This window comes from Alosa sapidissima, chromosome 11 (genome assembly GCF_018492685.1).
Source record: "Alosa sapidissima isolate fAloSap1 chromosome 11, fAloSap1.pri, whole genome shotgun sequence".
In the NCBI taxonomy this organism is placed as follows: Eukaryota; Metazoa; Chordata; class Actinopteri; order Clupeiformes; family Clupeidae; genus Alosa; species Alosa sapidissima.
Window position 1 is genome coordinate 33307823 of NC_055967.1, and position 23233 is coordinate 33331055.

At 43.6% G+C, this 23233-nt stretch overlaps 2 protein-coding genes across 3 annotated transcripts in view; one reads left to right on the forward strand and one right to left on the reverse strand.

Annotated features, from left to right (window-relative positions):
• LOC121723461 (splicing factor 3B subunit 3) overlaps nucleotides 1-14113 on the forward strand; it is a 31576-nt gene extending 17463 nt beyond the window's left edge. For both annotated transcript variants that reach the window (XM_042109143.1, XM_042109144.1), the window contains exons 13-27: nucleotides 37-188; nucleotides 1480-1635; nucleotides 2301-2456; nucleotides 3110-3253; nucleotides 3929-4051; nucleotides 4243-4397; nucleotides 4681-4855; nucleotides 6815-7020; nucleotides 8514-8670; nucleotides 8912-9037; nucleotides 9607-9819; nucleotides 10685-10783; nucleotides 11544-11687; nucleotides 12383-12487; nucleotides 13538-14113. In XM_042109143.1, coding sequence (XP_041965077.1) covers nucleotides 37-188; nucleotides 1480-1635; nucleotides 2301-2456; nucleotides 3110-3253; nucleotides 3929-4051; nucleotides 4243-4397; nucleotides 4681-4855; nucleotides 6815-7020; nucleotides 8514-8670; nucleotides 8912-9037; nucleotides 9607-9819; nucleotides 10685-10783; nucleotides 11544-11687; nucleotides 12383-12487; nucleotides 13538-13678 — 2252 coding nt within the window. In that variant the 3' untranslated portion in view covers nucleotides 13679-14113. The remainder of the gene's footprint in view (nucleotides 1-36; nucleotides 189-1479; nucleotides 1636-2300; nucleotides 2457-3109; nucleotides 3254-3928; nucleotides 4052-4242; nucleotides 4398-4680; nucleotides 4856-6814; nucleotides 7021-8513; nucleotides 8671-8911; nucleotides 9038-9606; nucleotides 9820-10684; nucleotides 10784-11543; nucleotides 11688-12382; nucleotides 12488-13537) is intronic.
• Nucleotides 14114-21822: 7709 nt separating this feature from the next.
• The window catches only part of LOC121724631 (phosphatidylinositol phosphatase PTPRQ-like), a 53406-nt gene continuing 51995 nt past the window's right edge, over nucleotides 21823-23233 (reverse strand). The window contains exon 57 of the mRNA XM_042111323.1: nucleotides 21823-22012. Coding sequence (XP_041967257.1) covers nucleotides 21975-22012 — 38 coding nt within the window. The 3' untranslated portion in view covers nucleotides 21823-21974. The remainder of the gene's footprint in view (nucleotides 22013-23233) is intronic.

Here is a 23233-nt window from a genome sequence, read left to right on the forward strand (position 1 = left end):
TTTGTAACCCACCCCCCCCCCCACCCTCCACCACAGATGAATTTGACGCCTACATCATTGTGTCTTTCGTCAACGCCACCCTGGTGCTGTCCATCGGAGAGACTGTAGAGGAAGTGACTGACTCCGGCTTCCTGGGCACCACGCCTACCCTCTCCTGTTCGCTGCTGGGTGAAGATGCCCTGGTGCAGGTGAGCGCCTGTCTCCAGGGTAACTGTAAACAAGTAGTCTCCGTAGTTGCCAGCAATACATGTTCTTGCACAGTAGTTCCAGTCCCACGCCACCTCATGGGTTTGCTACCACAGCAGAATCCTCCGATGCTGCTGTTGGTTAACCATTCAACACGTCAGAGTTCAGAGCAGTGGAAATTTCAAGACTAACCAGTTTTGACACCTTGAAAGTCAACCAGTAGTCTGTGCACTAGACTACATACATTGACTAGTTTGCTTATTAAATGTCTCCTACCCTCCGGCTGTATTTGTGATACTGACCTCACCATTATTGAAGCCGATCAGAATCACAAGGCATATCTGTGAAAGTTTCCCTCCTTAATGTTACGAGATGAGTCATTTGGCTCTGTACATGGATGTCTCCTCTGTGTCCCTATGGTAGTTAGAGATATCAGTCAATTCATTTTATTTCTCTGAATAAGAGTGTGAATGATTATAAAGCATTTGTAAAGCCTCATAATGATTTCCAAAAAATACTTAGATGTGCATAAAGGCTAATATAACTATAACAGACAGTCTGAATGTGGGTTGGCAGAGGGGTGGCATCATGCTTTTCCCCTCACCATGTCTGACGAGTTAAAGAGCTATATTGCCCACGGGACAAAAGACTTCCTCAGTCTGTTTTGTAGAGCAGGACAGTGACAACAGCCTGCCACTAAACATCACTCCCCTGTGCGGTGAATGTTCTGAACTGTGTGACTGGTCATTGTCCATGATGGACCGCAGCTTGTTAAGGGTCCCTCTCCGCCACTGATGTAGGGGAATTCAGCTCAGTCAGTCAGTGGCAGCCACAGAGCCAGTTATCCTGGCCAGTCAGTCGTATGGCATATCCCTCTTCCCCAGCAAACCACACATTAGAAGGTGTGTGTGTGTGTATATATATATATATATATATATCTTTTCATCCCGTCAGGGAATTTATCCCAATCCGTGAATTAGTGAAACACACACAGTGAGGTGAAGCACACACACTAATCCCGGCGCAGTGAGCTGCCTGCAACAACAGCGGCGCTCGGGGAGCAGTGAGGGGTTAGGTGCCTTGCTCAAGGGCACTTCAGCCGTGCCAGCCTACTGGTCGGGGTTCGAACCGGCAACCCTCCAGCTACAAGTCCGAAGCGCTAACCAGTAGGCCACGGCTGCCCCCAACGTAACGTGACCGACTGGTAGAACATCACAAGGAGCTTGCTACATCTGGTCATGTAGGCTTATTCACCGTTTTGATGTTAACCGTCTTAATTGTCACACCCTACAGGTGTACCCTGATGGCATCCGTCATATCCGCGCAGACAAGCGTGTCAACGAGTGGAAGACCCCGGGAAAGAAGACCATTGTGCGCTGCGCTGTCAATCAGAGGCAGGTGGTCATCGCCCTCACCGGAGGGGAACTAGTGTACTTCGAAATGGACCCCGTAAGTGCTCTCCTGTGTGTCTGTCTGCGTGTGTGTCTCTGTCTGCGTGTGTGTCTGTGTGTGTTCTGCCTCTGTTTGGTTGAAGGTGTTTATAGTGAGCCTCTGTAGACAGCTGGCAGTGATTTCTGGTGGTAAATGTTCATGTCTCCTGCATTGAAACACTGCCCATCTACAGGGAGCCCAATGAGTGAAACTTCTCCTTAGGATTTGGCTTCACACATTAACAGTAACAACAGATGGTGTGTCCCTTTCTAGTCTAATCAGGTAACGTCCTTGTTCACATCCCAAAAGGATGCGTAGAAACAAAAGAGCATTCTGTCCGTCAATTTGTCCGGTCCAGCCCAGCATTGTTTTAGACTGATTTGGAAGGTGTGTGATTACAATTGGTGGTTTCTTCGTTTGGGAAAATGCAAGAGAGCAGGATTTTATTTTTTTTTTCACTCCCCACCCCCACCCTTCCTTTTGAACATAATTTAGGTTGATGTACTTCGTATCTGAAGAGTTGTAATTCATTTTGGGGGAAAGAAAGACAAATTGATTGTAAATGGACCTTCACGTTTTAATGGACCTTAATGGACCGATGGTACACATCATTACTGTCTACTCTTGTGTAGAAGAGATGCATGTAATCTGTTATCCCCCCCCCCACCCCATTCTGTCCATAGTCCGGCCAGCTGAACGAGTACACGGAGAGGAAGGAGATGTCCGCGGACGTGGTGTGCATGAGCCTGGCCAACGTTCCCCCAGGAGAGCAGCGTTCCCGCTTCTTAGCCGTCGGGCTGGTGGACAACACTGTCCGCATCATTTCCCTCGACCCCTCGGTACGGCTCACGCTACCCATACATCAGAAGACTTTCAAAAATCTTTTCAAAGACTAAAGTCTCACACCCTCTCACATCTAAAGACAAGTCAGAGATTTTATAGTCACATACTAGTCACAGATTATTGTTTTGCAACTACTAGGAATCTTGCAGGGTCACTATTTACAAGACTGCAACTAGATTCCTTTTAATTATTTCTCATTGTGCACTAGATATCAACAGTAACTCAAGGAGGCATGTATTTACGACAGACAGACAGACTTTATCCCGAGGGAAGTTTTAGGCATCCAGTAGCTTATACAACCGTAACACAACATACACACATTTAAAAATCACTCACAGAAATGTATAAATTTAAAGTAGCATGTGAATTGATTACAAAGGTCTGGTATGGACTGACCATGTGATGCACTGACCATGTTAAGGTGCTGTGGTAGAGTGTGTGCAGTGGTGGTAGTGCGAAAGTGAACAGTGCAATAACTTTGCTTATTATTGAATATTAACTATGACCAGAGACTTTCTAAGAGGAGAGACAGCACTCAAAGAATCTCCCATAGAAATCTATGGGCTTAGTTAGTAACGCAAACATGGCATGTCTCATTCACGTCTCCAGTACTGACGTGGTGTCGTCTCTTGCTCCTCCCGCTCTGCAGGACTGTCTGCAGCCGCTGAGTATGCAGGCTCTGCCCGCGCAGCCCGAGTCCCTGTGCATCGTGGAGATGGGTGGCGTGGAAAAGCAGGACGAGCTGGGTGAGAAGGGCACCATCGGATTCCTCTACCTCAACATCGGCTTGCAGGTCTGACCACACACACACACACACACACACACACACACAGAGACAGGCATCCACATGCTCACCCATATATACTAGCAACCCACACTTGCCATAACCAGCAATAATTTTTCATCCAAGTATGTGTAGTTGTGAAACTGATATTTAGATGTGTCAGAGGAAAATGCCTGGACAAGATCTTCTTGCATCAATATTTAACTATCACACAAGGTACTGGGTACCCACTGACATTGAGGCCGCTGTAGTAAATGTCAGCTGTTGCATTTGTTTCACAAAGTAGCTTAAAATACTCTTTCAACCTGTTGTCTGAATGTGAAACAGAAATAATGAATGAGTTAATTTAATAATAAACCAGGTCTACATTTCTTTTTGAAATTGTGTCCATTTTATCTGCAATTTTGTTACAAGTTAAACATTAACTTTGCTGGCAAGTATCTTATTTCCCCAAGTTAAAAATTTATTTTACAAGATGCCCATAGCCAACAACCTCAAATATGCTGTTTGTGTTGAAATGTGTACTGATCTGTGACCACTGAACATGGTGATGAATCTTTCATGTCTCTTCTCTGACCGTGCTGGAGAGAGCTTTGTTGTTTCTGATCTCAGTGTGTGTTTGCAAGCATACACCTGTAACAGTATATTGTCTGGGCCAATGAGTTCTGACTTTGAATTCTATAGAACGGTGTGTTGCTCCGGACCGTGCTGGACCCAGTGACTGGAGACCTGTCTGACACACGTACCCGTTACCTGGGTTCGCGACCAGTCAAGCTCTTCCGGGTCAGAATGCAGGGACAGGAAGCTGTAAGTACAGGAGGAAGTAAATCACAATACCTTAAAACTTGAACGTGTGTTTAAATTTAATTAATTAACTTCACATCCAAATCCAATTGGTCCGAATTGTCTTATTAGATGTGTGTGTGTGTGTGTGTGTGTGTATATATGTGTGTGTATATATATCAATATCAGACCGTTGTTCTCTGACCCCGATACAGGTGCTGGCCATGTCGAGCCGCTCGTGGCTGAGCTACTCGTACCAGTCGCGGTTCCACCTGACGCCACTGTCCTACGAGACGCTGGAGTACGCGTCGGGCTTCGCCTCCGAGCAGTGCCCCGAGGGCATCGTGGCCATCTCCACCAACACGCTCAGGTGAGCTGAGGACCTTCCTAATCAGGTGGTGTGGCCATGGTGTTTCTCCTCTCTGTGGCCATTCATTTGTTGAATCCTGATGAAGGCTGTCCACTAAAACGTCAGTTAATAAACCGTTTAAAGTGAAAAGAGTGTGTTGCCTCTCTCTGTGTCTGTCTGTCTCTTCTTTTTTTCCGTTGTGATGGACGGGATCACCCTGTACATTCCATTCCAGCACTCTGACTAAAAGCCTCTGTCCCTCCGCATCCCTGCACTCTGACTAAAAGCCTCTGTCCCTCTGCAGGATTTTGGCTCTGGAGAAGCTGGGCGCGGTCTTCAACCAGGTGGCTTTCCCCCTGCAGTACACGCCGCGCAAGTTTGTCATCCACCCCGAGACCAACAACTTGGTGCTGATCGAGACCGACCACAATGCCTACACGGAGGCCACCAAGGCCCAGCGCAAGCAACAGATGGCTGAGGTTTGTCCCAGTCATCCTCCCCATGGTCATTCTGCCCAGTTGCCGATGCACCAGCTTCCGTGCATATTCACACATTCTTTGCTCTGTGGTGACAGCCTTGGATAGCAGCCATATCTGAAGCAATGATACAGTAGATATCCTGTGAGGCAAGCATGCTCTGTGCCTTAGTGTTCATTTAGTCATTGGGACTATTTCCCGGATATGGCTAATACCTAATCTCCCTAAACTATTTACATTAAAAGATGTTTTCAGACAAAATTCTTCATTGGATATCACGTGAAGGACTAGGCTAATTTATGTGTATTTAACTGTAGCAGCCTCTTTCTTTGGAAAGAAGCATGCCTCCATAGATGCATTACCATGTACTCACACACAGACACATATCAGCTCACCCACACCACTGATTACAGGTCAGGGTTCCCATGGGTCATGGAATTTCTGGAATATCATGGAATTTTGGAAAGTCTACTCCAGACATGGAAAGTCAGGGAATTTTATCATTTTTTGGGCCAAAGTCATGGTATATCAGGTAATTTTTGTTATAGCAGCTAGAAATTTACTTGCCAAAAATGATAAATTAATACTAATATATTTCCACACAGAATTGGTAGCTTTACTGCTTGCTTGATTAGCACATTGATTATTCATCTTCCGCTCTTGAACACTATGCGGCTGCTCTGAAATCATTGGTCGATATATTGTACAATTAATTATATAGTAAGTGATGGAAATTCAGGTTTTTTGTCAGGGAAAGTCTAGCCTGGAAATATCCAGACTCTTTCACAAAGTGGCAACTTTCGATTGGGAAATGTTTGCAACACTTGCATTGCAACGGGCACTACCTTTTTGAAATCATTGGTCCAGCCTTACCAATCACATTGATCAGAGATTCCTAACAGTAAGCAGTGTTTCCCATACGTTGACTAATCTGTGGAGGGGCGCCATGAAATCAAGACAGGCCGCCACACATTAATGTTCTATGTTGTACTATTTAAATTAAAGAGAAGATAAAATCCTTTCATTGAGCTGCGCTTTTTACGCATGCAGCCTTTCCTTGCCCCGCCCCGCTCTCTCGTAACGAACCCGCTGCCCCTCTGCATGTGCATTTAACAAAACATTAACGATTGTTGAAGGATTGTTGTTGCTTGCCAGTGCAGAAGCATTGCATAGAAGACGACGGGCTAAATTGCTATTAAATCCGCTTAGCATCGTGACCATGCTGCGCAAATTTGTTTAAAACTGCTGCATTCAAGTTAACACTGCTAAGCTCATCAGAACATAGTGCGTTGAGGAGACTAAACCAAGTGAAGGTATGCAATCAAGCCATATTTCAAAGCTAACGAATATAATTAGAATACTGTTTGGATGTAGAGTTTAGCAGGCTTAGTTACAGCTGTTTGTCAATTTCGACTAGGTTACTACTGCTAGATGTCACATTTATACCTTATAGTAAGTAGTACTATAGTAGTAACAGTAGTACTGTTTGGATGTAGAGTTTAGCAGGCTTAGTTACAGCTGTTTGTCAATTTCGACTAGGTTACTACTGCTAGGTGTCACATTTATACCTTATAGTAAGTTGTGCTTTGCATACCCCCCCCCCCCCTCCAAATATTGTGGAGGTAGTAAAAAAAAAGGTAGTAAATTCATCTCTATGATTACTGCACTCTGCTGTGAAGGAATCTGACTTCTGAGTTTTTAATTCATCTGGACAGATAAACTTCCAGGGAAAGGTTTCTGTGTGTGTGTGGCAATGCACATGTTGACTTTTGTGTGAAATGACCACTACAGATTGAAGAAATGTGAACGAGAGATTTGAGTTTATAATCATGACTTAGTTTTTCTTTTTTACCACAAATGTGTGTCGAAAAGCATCCCGCATGAATGTGTAGGTTATTAAATCTTGACCCTGACCCTCACATCACCTTGACCTTTTGCCCCTTTTGCTCCATGTCCCTGCAGGAGATGGTGGAAGCGGCTGGGGAGGACGAGCGTGAGCTGGCAGCAGAGATGGCCGCCGCCTTCCTCAACGAGAACCTTCCAGAAGCCATCTTCGGGGCACCCAAAGCTGGCGCGGGCCAGTGGGCCTCGCTGGTGCGGCTGGTCAACCCCATCCAGGGCACCACGCTGGACCTGGTCCAGCTGGAGCAGAACGAGGCCGCCTTCAGGTGAGAAGCGGTACTGGCCCAGAAGTGGACAATAAAGGGAGAAAATGTTAAGGCTGTAACGGAGGCGAACTGAGCTGAAGGTGCTGATTGACTGTTACACCCATTCATTTTTAGTATTTTATTATGTTATATAGCAGGGCTATTCAATTACAAATTCATTTGGGCCACATTTTAAAACCACAAACTTGAGCTGGGCCACACATTTTCAGCGACCATAAAGCAGGAGGTAATTATTCAAACCAACACAAAATCGTGTAATGCCTAGCAAGCAATGTTTATTATTTGATTGACCTTTCAACTTGGCAACAATGAATAATGTCACTTCAACAATAAAATAGTTATAACCAACCTATTGAGGTAACCTAGTAGCAATACTTTTTTTTAAATAACAAACCGAAGAAAAATTACCCTGGTACATATCAAAGTGCATAAAAACAGACCCTACAAGAGGCCTAACATTTGCTTCCCCTTTGAAACCAAGATTACCAATTAACCAACTTTGGTTACTTCAGATACATATCAGGTGCATTAAAAAACAAAAGATTAAACAGAACCTGAGATGCTGCTTTTCTTTTTGAAATTATAAGCATAGCCTAATTAACATATATTTTTGGTTAGGCTACATCTGACCTAGGCACATCTTGTGTAGATAATCAAGAAAGTGCAATTAAGCAATGCCATTTGTTTGCCTCATGAAATGAACACTGAACACTCATATCTGACCCTGACACATCACAAAGTGCATTTAACTAGCCTTAATAATAATACAAAATAATAATACTCAAAGCAAGTAAAAGATATCTGTTGTGCATGAATGATAAAAAATCTGATAATGAACGGTGTTTTGCTTTTCTGTCTGCACCATTGGCCGGGCCACTCGGAGGCCCGCGGGCCGCTAATTGAATAGGCTTGTTATATAGTATGTATTATATTATATTATATTATATTATATACTATATAAGTTACTGAACTGTGTCTGTTTATAGATAGTTTTAGGGGGAGAGAAAATGAATATGGACCAAATCCCAGAGCACTCTTAAGGACTAGGGCTAATTATTTGCTTTACTGGTCATGGTTGGTCTTTGTTTAAGATTAGAGTTTAAGAGAAATAAATGCAACTGAAAAGTGCACTTGGAAAAAGGCAGTTAAATTTAGTTTCATTATAAGTTAGACGATGCTGCTCACCAAACTCCCTGTTTGTCTGTGCAATAAATTTGGGATCTGGGAATCTGGAATGTGAAATTATGTGCAGATATATTTCGGTGGTCCGCAATGACATATCCTAAAATTAGTATCTTTTTAAGCATAGTTATGGAAACTATAGCGTTAAAGAAAACCTACAGTGGCAGGCCATGGTACGAAACCGTATTTGTTCAGCAACGCTTGAGGCAAATTCAAATTGTGTGTCAGGTGTGTCTCTTCATTCCTAACATTTCCCCCCCATACCCCCCCAACCCCCCCCCCCCCCCCCCCCCGACTCTGACCTACTGCAGTGTGGCCATTTGCCGCTTCTCCAACGGGGGAGACGACTGGTATGTGTTGGTGGGCGTGGCCAGGGACATGATTCTGAATCCCCGCTCTGTTGCCGGTGGCTACATCTACACCTATCGCCTGGCGGGGGGCGGAGACAAGCTGGAGTTTGTGCACAAGGTGAGCAGAGAACAGATTTAATCATTCTGGCGTGGGTGAAAAGCTGACTCCCCAATCCCTGCTGGTCATTGTTTGTCTGTGGTTGTGGAAATGTGACCTTGTTGAGTTTCTGCTCAGTTGAATTTACTGTGGGCGGGTGGGGGTGGTGTCATGTAGGGTCAGTTAATCAAGTTAATGATCACCTCGCTTGGCATGGACTGTGGTGCTGCTTTAGTCCCTCATGGCTTTGGTACTCTTGCAGACCCCTGTGGAGGACGTCCCTCTGGCCATCGCACCCTTCCAAGGACGAGTGCTGGTGGGGGTCGGGAAGCTGCTGCGGATCTATGACCTGGGCAAGAAGAAACTGCTGCGCAAGTGTGAGAACAAGGTAAATGGTGTGTGTGTGGGCAAGAAGAAACTGCTGCGTGCGTGTGCGCGTACACTCAAGTCCGTCTATTGGGGAAAGAAGGGTGGATGATGTCAGTGAAAGATATGAACAGCATCCTGTCCTTCCTAAGTGCAAGTTGTGTGTGTGTGTGTTGGGGGGGGGGGGGGTGCATCCATCTGATGGTGCCATTTGCTGACACTTGGCGGTTGCAGCCTCAGCTCCCACACAGACCCTCAAGCCACCAGTCTGTCAGTGTGACCACACACACACACACACACACACACACACCCTTTTGTTTCATAACACTACCATAGCAACTGTTGGTTGTGGTGGCGCACCGGCCTGCCTTAACCCTTCCCCCAATAGGCACACATCCTATTCTCTCCTACCACTACCCTGCTCTGGCCTTAGCACTTCGGCTTCTGAGTCATGGCACGGTTGACTGGCACTGTCCAGCAGTACTGATAATAGTCTGGCAAGTGCCCATGTGGACATGAGTGAGATGACCTTTACCTGACTCTTCCCCCCCCTTTTCTCTCTTAATTGTGTGTGTGTGTGTGTTTGAGCAGCATGTGCCCAACCTTGTGACGGGCATTTACACCATCGGGCAGCGGGTGGTCATCTCAGACATTCAGGAGAGCCTGTTCTGGGTGCGCTACAAGCGCAACGAGAACCAGCTGATCATCTTTGCTGACGACACGCACCCGCGTTGGGTCACCACGGCCTGTCTGCTGGACTACGACACCATGGCTTCTGCCGACAAGTTTGGCAACATTAGCATCGTAAGTGCTTGTGTGTGTGTGTGTGTGTGTGTGTCATTGTGGTTGCAAGTGGGTTTAGGTTTGTTACATACATATGTGTGTGGCAACAGTGAATCAAAGTGAGACTACATCTGTGTGTGTGTGTCTGTGAATAGGGCAATGTAAGCTGGATGTGTATGTGTGTGTGTGTATGCATGCCATGTAATCTGCCCCCTCCAAACCACAGGGACTCTTTTCTGTGTCGTCTTTGTTCATCATTCATGTCTGTCTTTGTCTAGTTGTCGTGTGTGTATCTTTATGGCCCAAGTGCAAGTTGGTGGGAGTGTCGCACAAACGACTTGTTTCAGTCTTCTTATTGTAACATAACATCCCCGAGCGCCGCTGTTGTTCCCGAGCGCCGCTGTTGTTGCAGGCAGCTCACTGCGCCGGGATTAGTGTGTGCTTCACCTCACTGTGTGTTCACTGTGTGCTGAGTGTGTTTCACTAATTCACAGATTGGAATAAATGCAGAGACCAAATTTCCCTCACGGGATCAAAAGAGTGTATATACTTATAAATAGAATGGAGTTAAGGGTGCTGTGTAATGTTTGCTGGGTGAATGACCTCTATTGTGTTTTTGTGAGTTAGTCACCAAATTCCGCTTGTGTCCCACACACCACCCAGTGAGCTCTCACTGGTGTCTTACTGCACTTGGAGCCTGTTATGTGTAGAAGTTAAAACTCCTACGAGTTTGGCGTTTGTGGAGATGCATCCTGCCGCTAAGCTTTACGCTTAATGCTATTTTATCTTTTTCTTTCTCTGGAAAAATGAGGCGTTAATTCAAAACATGGCCTTTCTGGATATTTTGTAAAGGGCAGCCGAATAAGCCTATCCATTACCTTTGCAGGTTCGTCTTCCTCCCAACACCAGCGATGATGTTGACGAAGACCCCACTGGGAACAAGGCCTTGTGGGATAGAGGTCTCCTCAACGGAGCATCTCAGAAGGTAACTATGCCTTTTGTTCTTTGTCTTCAGTTTCTCAGCTCTCTCCAGACAAACCCAAAACACACAACAAGCAGCAGAAAGCACCGCCGCATCAAATACTACCAAGAAGGCAAACCCCACAGAGCTTCTAACCTGGTTCCCACGAGAGAGAGAGAGCCTCTGCCCCCTCGAGTGGCTGTCTGCACCAGGGTCATGCTCTGTGTGTGTGTGTGTGTGTTTTGTGTGTGCACGCTCTTCTCTGGGTGGGTGAGGTGGTTAGCCACACTCTCCCGCCCCGGTCTGCCCCTCTCCTCTCTGGCTCATTCAAGGCGGGTCACCCGGTTCAGCCTCCAGGCATGTGAGCCAGCCAGCCTGCTGCGGCCTGGCCTCAGTTCGCCTCATTAGGGCCGCAGGCAGCCCAGAGAGCTGCGTGGAAATGTTTAGGTAGACACTCGGTAAATTCCCTAGAGTGTGTTTTTTTTTTTTTTTTTTTTTTTTTTTTTTTTTTTTTTTAGATTTTTTTTTTATGCAAGTATGACTGTCTGTCTGCTACAGATAGTTTATGTAGGCTAAGCAAAATGTCTGTGTGTGTGTGTGCAGCAAAAGGCAGAGTGGCTTGGCTTATGACCGTGGCTTTGAGGTGTTTGTGTAAAACCAGCATGTTGCCCAAACATCTGGCCTGAAAAATGTCAATTTTTATGGCTCTACCCCACCCACCCTCCCTCCCTCCCTCCCTCCTCTCCTGGTCCCGATGTCTTACTCTCCCTCTGTGTTGCACCAGGCGGAGGTGATCATGAACTACCACATCGGGGAGACTGTGCTGTCCCTGCAGAAGACCACACTGATCCCTGGAGGCTCGGAGTCGCTGGTCTACACCACCCTGTCGGGGGGCATCGGCATCCTGGTGCCCTTCACCTCCCACGAGGTACAGCAGGGCCACCACCACCACCACAGGGATCGATCGCTTTATTGATCCCCAATGGAATTTACAGTGTTCCAGCTGTAGTTCACACTAATCACTTGTGTCATTTATGCTACCCATACATCAGAAGACTTTGACAAGATTTGGGAAAGATTCTTGAAAGATTGGACTCTTTTTAACTAATGCCCCCTGTTCAAGCTTTACTCAAAAGATTACAATCTTTCAAGAATCTTGTCTTCTGGTGTAAGGATGGCTTTAGGTATATGTGCATTGCTTATTGCCGCTCAGAGGATAAGTTCTCCCCTCCTGGCACAGAGCGGGCAGGCATTACAGTATAAAGACTGTCTGACCATCAGGTTGTGCAGAGAATGCAGTGCTCTCCATTACTCTCTTGTTCCGTTCTGTTGGGTTGAGCACTTTGTGCAACATCCTCTCTGGAGGCACTAGAGCAGTCTCCACCATAGACTGGTCTCCACTCTCCAGCATAGAGCCAGCTTTCTTTATCAGTTTGTGTCACTGTTTCTAATGCTGCTGTAACCAACAGCTGGCTGCAAAGAAAACTGCACTTGCAATAACTGGTTAAACATAGACTAACTGAAATGGAGAAACTGAAATGGACAGAAAGAAAGTGTGTGTGTGTGTGTGTGGTGTACTTGAGGTGAAGTGGTTGTGACGTGATTTGTTTGTCTCTTGTCCAGGACCATGATTTCTTCCAGCACCTGGAGATGCACATGCGCTCTGAGTTCCCCCCGCTGTGTGGCAGAGACCACCTGAGCTTCCGCTCCTACTACTTCCCTGTGAAGGTAAGCCGTCATGACGCTATATGACATCTGATCACACATGCACAGACAACTGTGAAGGTAAGCCGTCATGACTCTATATGACATCTGAGCACGCATGCATAGACAACTGTGAAGGTAAGCCGTCATGACGCTATATGACATCTGAGCACGCATGCACAGACAACTGTGAAGGTAAGCCGTCATGACGCTATATGACATCTGAGCACACATGCACAGACAACTGTGAAGGTAAGCAGTCATAACGCTATATGACATCTTACAGTATGTGCATGTTTGAACATGGTCTGTAAGGCATGCATACTGAAGATGTATGGATATGTATGTATGTATGTATGTATATGCAACTTTCTTAAAGGTAGTTTTTAATGGTTGTGACACCTATTCAGTTAAAATGAACAGATTAATAATTCGGCCTTTGAAAGTTGTGCTTTCAGCTCACAAAAAGCAACAGTTAGTCTACTGACGCAAAGAACAGTCAATTTAAGATCTTAATGTCAGTATGTAACCACTGTTACTTTCCTTGTTTACACTCATTTGCAAGTCTGCGCATGCAAAGTAGTCATAAAGGCTTTCAAAGTAAGTCGCTTCCTTGCATAAAATCTAATTGCGTGCAATCGGGCCTGACGACTTTAAAAGGGAGTGTGTCAGAACTTCATGCTTTGTCATGCTTTGTCACACGCACAATCACCCACAACATCCAGGTGGGGAAAATGCGTGTGCCTTTCATTTACTAGGTAACGAAATCAAAAGAGGTTCATGTATATAAGTTTTGCTCAAGTTGCAGGCTTGCATTGCATTGTGCAAACAAGCATTTTTGGGTGACTATTTGGGTGGAACGCAATTCCACTTAACTTTTACAATAAAATTTCCTCATTGTATATATATTTTATTTTTATATATATATATATATATATATATATATATATATATATATATTTTTTTTTTTTTCTTTCTTTTACAACAACGGAAAAGTTGACTCTGACCATTGTGTGTGTGACTGTTCCTAGTGTATCTGTGATCCGTTGCTTACTGTGCCTGTTTTATCTGTAGAATGTGATTGATGGGGACCTATGTGAGCAGTTCAACTCTATGGACCCACATAAACAGAAGAGCGTGGCCGAGGAGCTGGACCGGACCCCCCCAGAGGTGTCCAAGAAGCTTGAGGACATCCGCACACGATACGCTTTCTAAGAGAACACACACACACACACACTTTTGCAGGATCGTGGGACTTTTACAGACACTTTTATATGAAATGTAAAACAGCCGGTACAAGTGACCGTTTTAACCTTGATAAAGGTAGTGACCGGTTCCTCGTGGCAACTCGAGCCCTTTTTGTATTGGTGCCTGCTCATCTCTTTTGGATAGTCACAACAACAATTTGTCCAACTGACCGTTATCCTGTACTATGAGACATCCCTACACAGAACAGTCAAATTTGTGAAATAGCTTTTGTTTTGCTTTTTTCCCCTGTAAGTAATGAGGTTTGTGGCCGTTGCTAAATTGTCTGCTGACTTAGTGTCTTTGCCTTGGTATGTGGTGCCAAGCCATATAAGAGCAACTTTGCCGCACGCCATGGTAGATTCCCGGAGCCGTCTTGTAAATAAAGTTTTTTTTTTTACAGTGTATTGGATTACTTCTTGAGTTTGTGGGTCTGTGTTTGTCAATTGCTTTGGTGGAATCTGGAGTGAGGGACAACATTGGGGTAGGTGTATTCAAGCTTGAACACTATGCTGCATAACCTTTCACACAGGTGAGGCGGAGTTCCTTAAATGTAAATTTACAGGTTTATAGGCCGTATACAAGGAATTTGGTCTCTGCATTTATCCCATCTGTGAATTAGTGAGAGACACCGAGCACCCAGTGAGGTGAAGCATACAATGAGCACACAGGGAGGTGAAGCACACACTAACCCAGAGCAGTGAGCTGCCTTGCTACAGTGGCGCTCAGGGTGGAGCAGTGAGAGGTTAGGTGCCTTGCTCAAGGGCACTTCAGCTGTGGATGCGGGCATGGGAGAGCAGTAATAAACCTCTTCCCCCACCCACATTTTTCCTACTATTCAGGGATCGAACCAGCAATTCGAGCCTTCGGTTCCAAGCCCGAAGCCCTAACCAGTAGGCCACGGGTGCCTTGCTTCTGGTCTTGGTGCTTCTTATCTGACACTCCAGATCTGTGAGTCTTTCCATGTCTGTCAGTGGTACGATCAGCCTGTAGGGTCGGCTGTGTTTTTCACTTAAGCAGGTTAACAAGTTTGTGACCTGGAAAGGTGGGAATGTCTGTGCTTGACCCACCCGCAAGAGTTCAGCTGCTTTTGAGTTGGAGACTATGGGAATGGGGAGAAGCCAGATTGATCAGCGGAAAGGTTTCTACGCAGTATGGAATTTGGAAATAAGTATCGAAATAAGAAAATGGGTTATGAAAAAAAAAAAAAGGTTTTCCCAGACTATTGCATCTATTGCTACTTTGTTTTCTAGAATATAAGCCTAAATTGTGGCTTATATTCTAGAAAACAAAGTAGCAATAGATGCAATAGTCTGGGAAAACCTTTTTTTTGGCTGTAGTCCAGCAAAAGTGCCCTACATCATGTGTATGCTGTATCTATGGAGAACTTTAAAGTAATTGTAATAATAATGAGTTGGAATTACAAGGGCAATACATTGCCTGTAATTTATCAGGGCATTATTTAGGACCCCTGTTGTTCATTTATTTTAAATGTGATTTCAAATATAGGCAGTGAAATCTACCGCGAAGCCTGAAAATTTAAGTATGGAATTTTGAAATGGGAAAATATAACCTTGTCAAAGATGTTAATTTATGTTTTATTTATTTATTTATTTACTTATTTAACTAGTTGTCTGTATTTGTTGCCTTGTTCTGATTGCATGACGGACCATCCAATTTCCTACTCAAGATGGGCTTAGGTCTGTCTGCAGCTGACTTAGGCTACTGTCTGACGTGATCTGCCAGTGTCAGCTGGGAGTTTGAAAAGGCTGTAGACAAGCCCGGACAACTTTTTCCTTCCGCTGGTAGTCTATACATCATGTGACTATTTGTCTCAGCTCTGCTTATCACATTGAACTCTTCATGCCTTGATCTTCTGAACACATCTAGTTGAGCCTGAAGAGCAGTTTAAACACAAAAGGTAGTTACCGTTGGTGAAATATTACTTGTTAAATGACAAGGGACTAAGTCTACATTGTGCGCTTGTGTTCGTGAATAATAACTTCACGAACGAATAAAAGAAATTCACAAACTAGAATAGCACTTAAGCCGGTTGTTTCTGCAGGTGCACATTGATGATCTTTATTTAGTTGCGAAAGATAAGTTGATAACCACATTAACCCACAAACTGGTTGCCTAAGTTTCCTCACCTCATTTTGCTCACATTGGTTTTCCTGATTTATAGTGAGGGGCCTTAAGCACATTTTCGCGCAAATTCATCTAAAAGCGCCAAATTTGGCACAGATGTAGCTTAGGTCATACTGAAATGATTTAGCTAGGGCGCCGGAGTCAGCGACCCTTGGGGCCAAGATGGCGGCCAAATCAAATATGGCCACCTCCCGAAAAGGGTTCCGGCTATAACTTTTGAACCACATGAGTTACAAATACAAACTTGATATCTTTTTTCAGCTTATTTGATCATGGGGAAATACATAGGAATGTTAATATTTATGACCCGGTGCATCTGGACCCCTTATTCCTCCAATTCCAATATGGCCGCTGTCCAAAAAAGCAGTTTTGGCTGTAGTATGGGGCCTTATACCCCATTGTTTGTGGAAATTAATCTACAAGCACCAAATTTGGCGCAGATGCAACTGAGGGCATACTAAAATGATTTAGCCAGGGCGCCGAAATTGTTAAAAGAATATTTTAGTCAATTTGTCCAAAACTCTTAAAAGGTTTCCTTAGCATATCAAAAAAACGGCAATAACATAAAAAACAACAACAGTGAATTATCATGGTCTCTCTCATGAATTCTCATTCTCATGGTCTTTCTCAGAACACTTGTAGAAAAAAGTACACCTGGTTAGGAAAGAAGTTGGTAGGAAAGGAAGTAGTTGGCTAAACACTGTGGTTGGTCATCTTCTGAGACCACAGGTGACCACCTACATGGACCCATTACAATTGGCATACCGTCTAGAGGTGGGTGTGGAAGATGCCTTAATCTACCTGCCTCATAGAACACACTCTCACCTGGACAGGGGCTGTGAGCATTGTGAGGATTATGTTCTTTGATTTATCAAGTGTTTTTAACACCATGCAGCCTATGCTGCTACGTGAGAAGCTTTGAAGGATGCAAGTAGACACCTCCACATTACTGATTACCTGACTGACAGACCACAGGTTGTGAGAATGAAAGGGTGTGTCTGAACAGAGTCAGTAACATAGGCGCACCACAAGGGACTGTGTTGTCTCCTTTTCTTTTCACACTGTACACCTCAAACTTCCAGTACAACTCTGAGTCATGTCACCTGCAGAAGTTCTCAGACAGTTATGCAGTCGTGGGGTGTGTCAGTGATGGTGAAGAGACGGAGTACAGGCAACTGGTGGACCACTTTGTGACATGGTGCAGAAACAACCACCTTGTCTTGAATGTGGCTAAGACAAGGGAAATGGTGGTGGAGAGCCAGGCCTGAGCTAAATACCATTTCAAAACTGGGTGCGGAAGTAGAAGTTGTTCTACAGTTGTAGAAGTTGAACTACAAATATGTGTGGGTTCTTATAGACAATAAACTGGATTGGAGGTACAACACTGAGGCTGTAGACAAGAAGGGTCCGAGCAGACTCTATTTCTTGAGAAAGCTTAGGTCATTTAATTTGTGCAGCAAAATGTTGCAGATGTTTTATCAGAGTGTTTTTGCAAGTGCAATTTTCTTTTCTACCATCTGTTGGGGCAGTAGCTTTACAGCTAGGGACACTAAGAACCTGAATAAAATCATAAGCAAGGCTGGCTTTGTGTTGGGGGAAGCTTTAGAGCCCCTGGAGTTGGTGGTGGAGAGAAGAATGCTGCACAAACTGTCAAATATTGGGCAATACCTCACATCCACTTACTTACTGGTCAAACAAAAAAGTGTTTTCAGTTGGAGGCTAGCTGTAAGAAGGACAGATACCTTTTTTTATCCACTGCACTAGCACTTAATAATGACTCCCCCCTGAGCAGAGAGAGAGAAATAATATTTTTTTAATAATTAATGTATGTGTGTGTATGTAGGTGTATGTATGTGAATGCTGTGTTAGTCTGTGCTGCTGGAACACTGTCATTTCCCTTTGTGGATGAATGAATTATATCTATCTACCTATCTATCTATCTATCTATCTTCATCTTTCACCGTTTCTGTCCATCTCGCTCACAAGCATCGAGTAGCACTAAACAGCTGCTCCACCACAGTTCACACAGTCAAGTAGTATTCTCAATATTTGCTAAACATTGCCCAAATCTATGCTGAATATCCCTCATATATGCCTTCCTTACATTCTTAATTAGAATATTGATGGGAATATTTGGAAAGTATGAATTATCAGGTAGTTGCTTTCTAACTGGGGGTCTAAACATAGGCAATCACAAATGTAAGCATTCCTAGGTGAAATATTTATCATCTTTACATTTGTATCTCATCTGGTTCAAAATATGCAGCCTAATCCCTTTTCAGGTGGCGGCCATATTGGATTTGGCAGCCATCTTGGTCCCAGGGATCACTGGCTCCGGCGACCTCGCTAAATCTTTTCAGTATGCCAGTGCATCCATGCCAAATTTTGTGCTTGTAGATAAATTGGCAAAAACAATGGGGTGTAAGGCCATATTGGAATTGGAGGTTTAAGGGGTCCAGATATACTGGGTCATATAAACATTTATATGTGTTTCCTATGATCAGTTAAGATGAAAAATACATCAAGTTTGTATTTGCAGTTCATGTGGTTCAAAAGTTATAGCCGGAACCCTTTTCGGGCAGCGACCATATTGGATTTGGCCGCCATCTTGACCCCAAGGGTCGCTTGCTCCGACTTCCTAGCTAAATCATTTCAGTATGACCTGAGCTACATCTGTTCCAAATTTGGTGCTTGTAGATAAATTGGCGCAAAAAATGGGGTGTAACTACAGTCAAAACTACTTTTTTGGACAGCGGCCATATTGGAATTGGAGGATTATGCGGTCCAGATATACTGGGTCATAATTATAAACATTCCTATGTGTTTCCCATGATCAATTAAGTTAATTAATTTGCCGCCATCTTGGCCCCGAGGGTCTCTGGCTCCGGCGCCCCAGCTAAATCATTTCAGTATAACTTTAGCTACATCTGTGCCAAATTTGGCACTTTTAGATGAATTTGCGTGAAATTACCTATTTATGTGCTTAAGGCCCCCCACTATTAGGGAAGATGCATGGGTTGCTCATCATAACTACTGTAATGTTGACATAAATATACAAAGAAATACATAGAAGATCAATGTTACTGTAATATACGTAAGTAGCTACGTACTGTAAGTATGCATAAATGTCAAGTACTAGTTTGATGTAAGCTGTCTAAAGTGAATTGATTGGTATTATCATGTGTGCTCCAGCTACAATCCTCTTTCAAGATGAGGATACAAGCTCAGTTTTCTCAGTCTGGCTTTCAGGCAGTGGCAATGTGCCCCGGACCCTAACACTGAATGACCTCTATAAAGCAAATAAGGAATGCCTTGAGGGAAATTCTTCAAATTTAACTCAAATTTTCACACAAACTGGATTTAATGATGCACTAATTCGATTTTAGTCTAAGATCAAAAATGAAGGTCACTGTGACCTCATATATGTCCCATTCTCAGGAATACTGAAGAATACTTAGGATAAATCTCAATCTCATCCTTAAGGTCCTGAACACACTTAACTGACATCCATCAAGATTGCAAGGTTGTAGAATAGGTTTCGCAAACCCATCAGCCACCAATTTCCTGCATGTTCGCCAACGACGGGCCGAAATTTCAGCGCGTCGGGTATAGCGCATGGTTTATTCAAGTCCCGCAACTCTAGCCACCATAATGCGAGAAATTCCTGCACACATTTTACAGCGCTGTCTGACAGCATTTATCTAATAATGGAGCGGCGTGAATGCAGGACCGGACGGACCAACTTCTGACCTGAATCGAACGTAGGCTAATTCCATGCAGAGAACCACTTTGCAGGTGCGCTCACCAGGAAAGGAAAACGAAAATCAAACTAGGCCTATAGGCTAAATTATAGAAGTAGCCTACGCGGCTTTTGACAGAATATGGTCAGCCTAATCAAGCAAGTCATAAATGAGTTAGGTTGTAGTCAATCAATAAAGGTTTTTTTCCCCCCCATGAGCTCACAATTAATCAGGAGTGTTTTGGGGAAGGACCTGCATAGTGACTTCTTCCAGCCGTCTACGGGAGCACAGAAAGAGTTCTAATTTGATTAACTGTTGAGCGCAAACGTCATCAACTTTCCCTGAAAACGAAACTGAGTTATGGAAAGCATCTAGAAGGAGAAGGAGGCGGATTCTCCGGTTTGTCATTAAAGGAGTCATTTGTGATTATAAACCAAAATGCTTCTTGTCACATTCAGCTAATTGTGTAAATGGAAAGCAACTAGTGGGCTAGTCTGTAAACGATTACAGCCAATCAATACATTACTGAAGGATGATGGAAGGAATATTAAGAATAATTTGATTGGTTTGATTGATCGATGAGCTCGTATGCCAACAGTTTTGGCTAGACTCTTGGACTGTACCTGGACAGTCCTTTAAATGCACTAGCATGACACTGTTTCTATGTTGCATCTCCTGTGGCAGCCTCTAGAGGGCAATCTTTTCCCTAAGGAATGAGAAAAAAGATGGTCCATCCAAACTAAACCACAGAAGTGGGTTCCAGAAGACCCCAACCTCTCATCTCATCAAGGAAGATACATGGAGGATACACAAAATAAGATGCTGCTGGTCATTCTACGCAACTGATCATTTGGCCTTTTTCTTAATGTGACTTACGGTGCCTACCCTCATCAGTGTTGGGAAGTTACTTTTAAAAAGTAGTGTTTGCTCGTTACTCGTTACTTTTTTAAAAAGTAACCCGTTACTTTACTTAGTTACCCTCTATGGAAAGTAACTTTTTACGTTACTTGTTCCTTTTACGTTATTTTTATGTTGCTCGACTTTGGGCAGAACCCAATATCTGCTCCTTCAATTATCAACTAATAAACCTATAGAATGTATTTCAAATGTACTCTTTAGTAAACAATTTATATTGTCTGTGAGTTGCACCTTAGTACAAATGTAAACTTGTCTCACTCTCTGTGGTGTCATATCTGTACCTGCTGATAGTACCTGCTGTGCATCAGCTTCCCCCCGACACACTGGGCCAGTAGATCACCTCACGAGACGGGATAGTGCAGGAATACAACAGATTTTATTTCCAAAACACAAACACTGATTCTTCTGAAAATGTACACACACAGTGGAAAATACATCTGTGATACCACCTCTTCAACATACAGTGGGATATAGCAGTCATTTGGCTTAATAAGTTATATTACAAAAAACAAAAACATAAAACAAGTAGACATCAGAGAGAGAGTCCAGATATTCATAAAGTCAGATCGTGAGATATCTTTACATGTTCCCCATCTTAGAAATGATGATGTGAAACTGTAAGGATCTGTGTGTGTGAGTGTGTGTGTGCACCGACACCACTGGTTTTAATGGTCTGATGGTCCCATAAAAGAAGTATTTATTTTGTCTGCACACACATAATTTTCCACCCACAGTCATGTATCTCAGCAACACAGAGTGTTTATGCCAACAGTCACCTATGTGTGTGTGTGTGCATGCATGCATGCATGCATAGGACAATGTATGGGTTTGTTTTTATGACAGTATCTTTGTGCGAACCTAAATGAGTACATGTGTGTGTGTGTGTGTTTCAGCGCTGTGGTCTCCATTGTATTTGGCCCCAGTGTCCGAAAGTCGTCACGTTGATTCATACATCCAGTCTACTCAGTAGATTCAGGTGTCCAGCCTAATTCTGACCTTGCTTTGCCTCTTTTACCTTTGGTTGGTGAATGCCCCTTAGACTTACTTGGCGTCTGACATGTTTAAGTTAAAGCTGCAGTTGGCAAGTCTGACAGATTGAGGGGACTTAGCCAAAATTTTGAATGTTTACAACTCTCATGCCCCTCCCACACTACCACAGAGCACCCTCTCATCGAGTTTGTGCTCGTCAGTGAGCACCAGACTGCACCAGACTGTGACTGACAGTCAGATCTCACACAGCCCTGCTCTGATTGGACCAGAAGAACCGGGAGCTGTGGATTTTTGCAAAACAAATAACAGGCTCTAGGTGGAGGTAGAAGTGCAGGTTTTTTTCTAAAACCGGCTGATTTATGTTGTTCTGTCTTAGCATAGTGTTGGTTTCAGTGAATATGATCAAACATATCTTGCCAAATGCAGCTTTAAGATAGCCCTTCAGAAGCAGTTCTTCACCAATCTGCCAATCACATAGTCGTCTCCTCCCACTCCAGCTCAACATCACCTGGTAGGAAGAGGAAATGAAATCATTGTCATGTTCTGTTGGCCACAATGAGTGATTCCAAGTTTGGTGGAATATTTTGATCATGATCAATATTACCATTACCATAGTTTGAATTACAGGGGGTACTGGGTACTATACCCCCCAATGAAGACCCAGTAGGCTACCCCCCAAAGAGACAGAAAATCAGTTTTGGGGGGGTCAGATAATTTTTCTGATATTGTGAAAAAATATCATTACAGTTGGCTACAATACAAGTCAACTCCTATTTTCACTAGGAAAAAAATAATGTAAAGCGATTTCAGACACCCCTATAATGGACAGTACCATTTATAACTACCATTTCAGACACCCCTATAATGGACAGTACCATTTATAACTACCATGGCGCTAGAAGCAACGGAGATAGAGAACAACTTTAACTTCTCAAGCAAGTGTCAACTTTGAATGACAAAACGCTAGGTAGATTCCTCCAGTAGCCTAGCCTAAATTCGGGTTGCTGCTGACGTGCATAGGTAAATGTAAGTTGCTACGTAGCAGACGTTTAGCTTGTTGAAAATGTGCTATTTTACAACCTTCATGTATTAACGTGTTTTGTTCTTTCGCTCATGTCACGTCTTCATACATTTAATTACCGGCTGCTTACGTGCTACTTAGGCCTATCCACTAAGGCTAGTAAAGTGGACCTTGGTTAGGCGAGTTACCAAGGTTAGTTAGCAAGGATCTCTATTTAAATAATTTATTATTATTTTACATTGTAGTGAGGTAAAATCGATTGTCATTTCCAAGGAGATGAACTCCAGTCCATAGCCTAGGTGTCCATTCTCATTTTATCTTTTTAGTTAGTTAATTAATTAGTTTAATTAGTTTGGCACAGATCCTGTGTTGTTTTTATATTATGCACAAGAGGGTCTGATGTAGCTAAGCCTACATAACATCAGTGAAACCTGTGGAAACATAAAAAGAGGCAAGTAGCCTAGGCTAAATAGTAGGCCTACATGCTAGTATTTGAATTTGTTTTTAAATGGTTAGTATTGTTTTTACATTCTGGTTATCGGATTCTTGTAGGTTACCGCTCTGTAGTCTGTGGTAGGCTAGTATGTTTTTTTCATAGTATGCTCCTTAATCACATTAAAGATTGCTCAGGTTTCACATTTCTCTAGACAATTGTGTTGATTTGACACTGACTACCATAGACTATAATGGAAAATTGTTTTTTGTTTA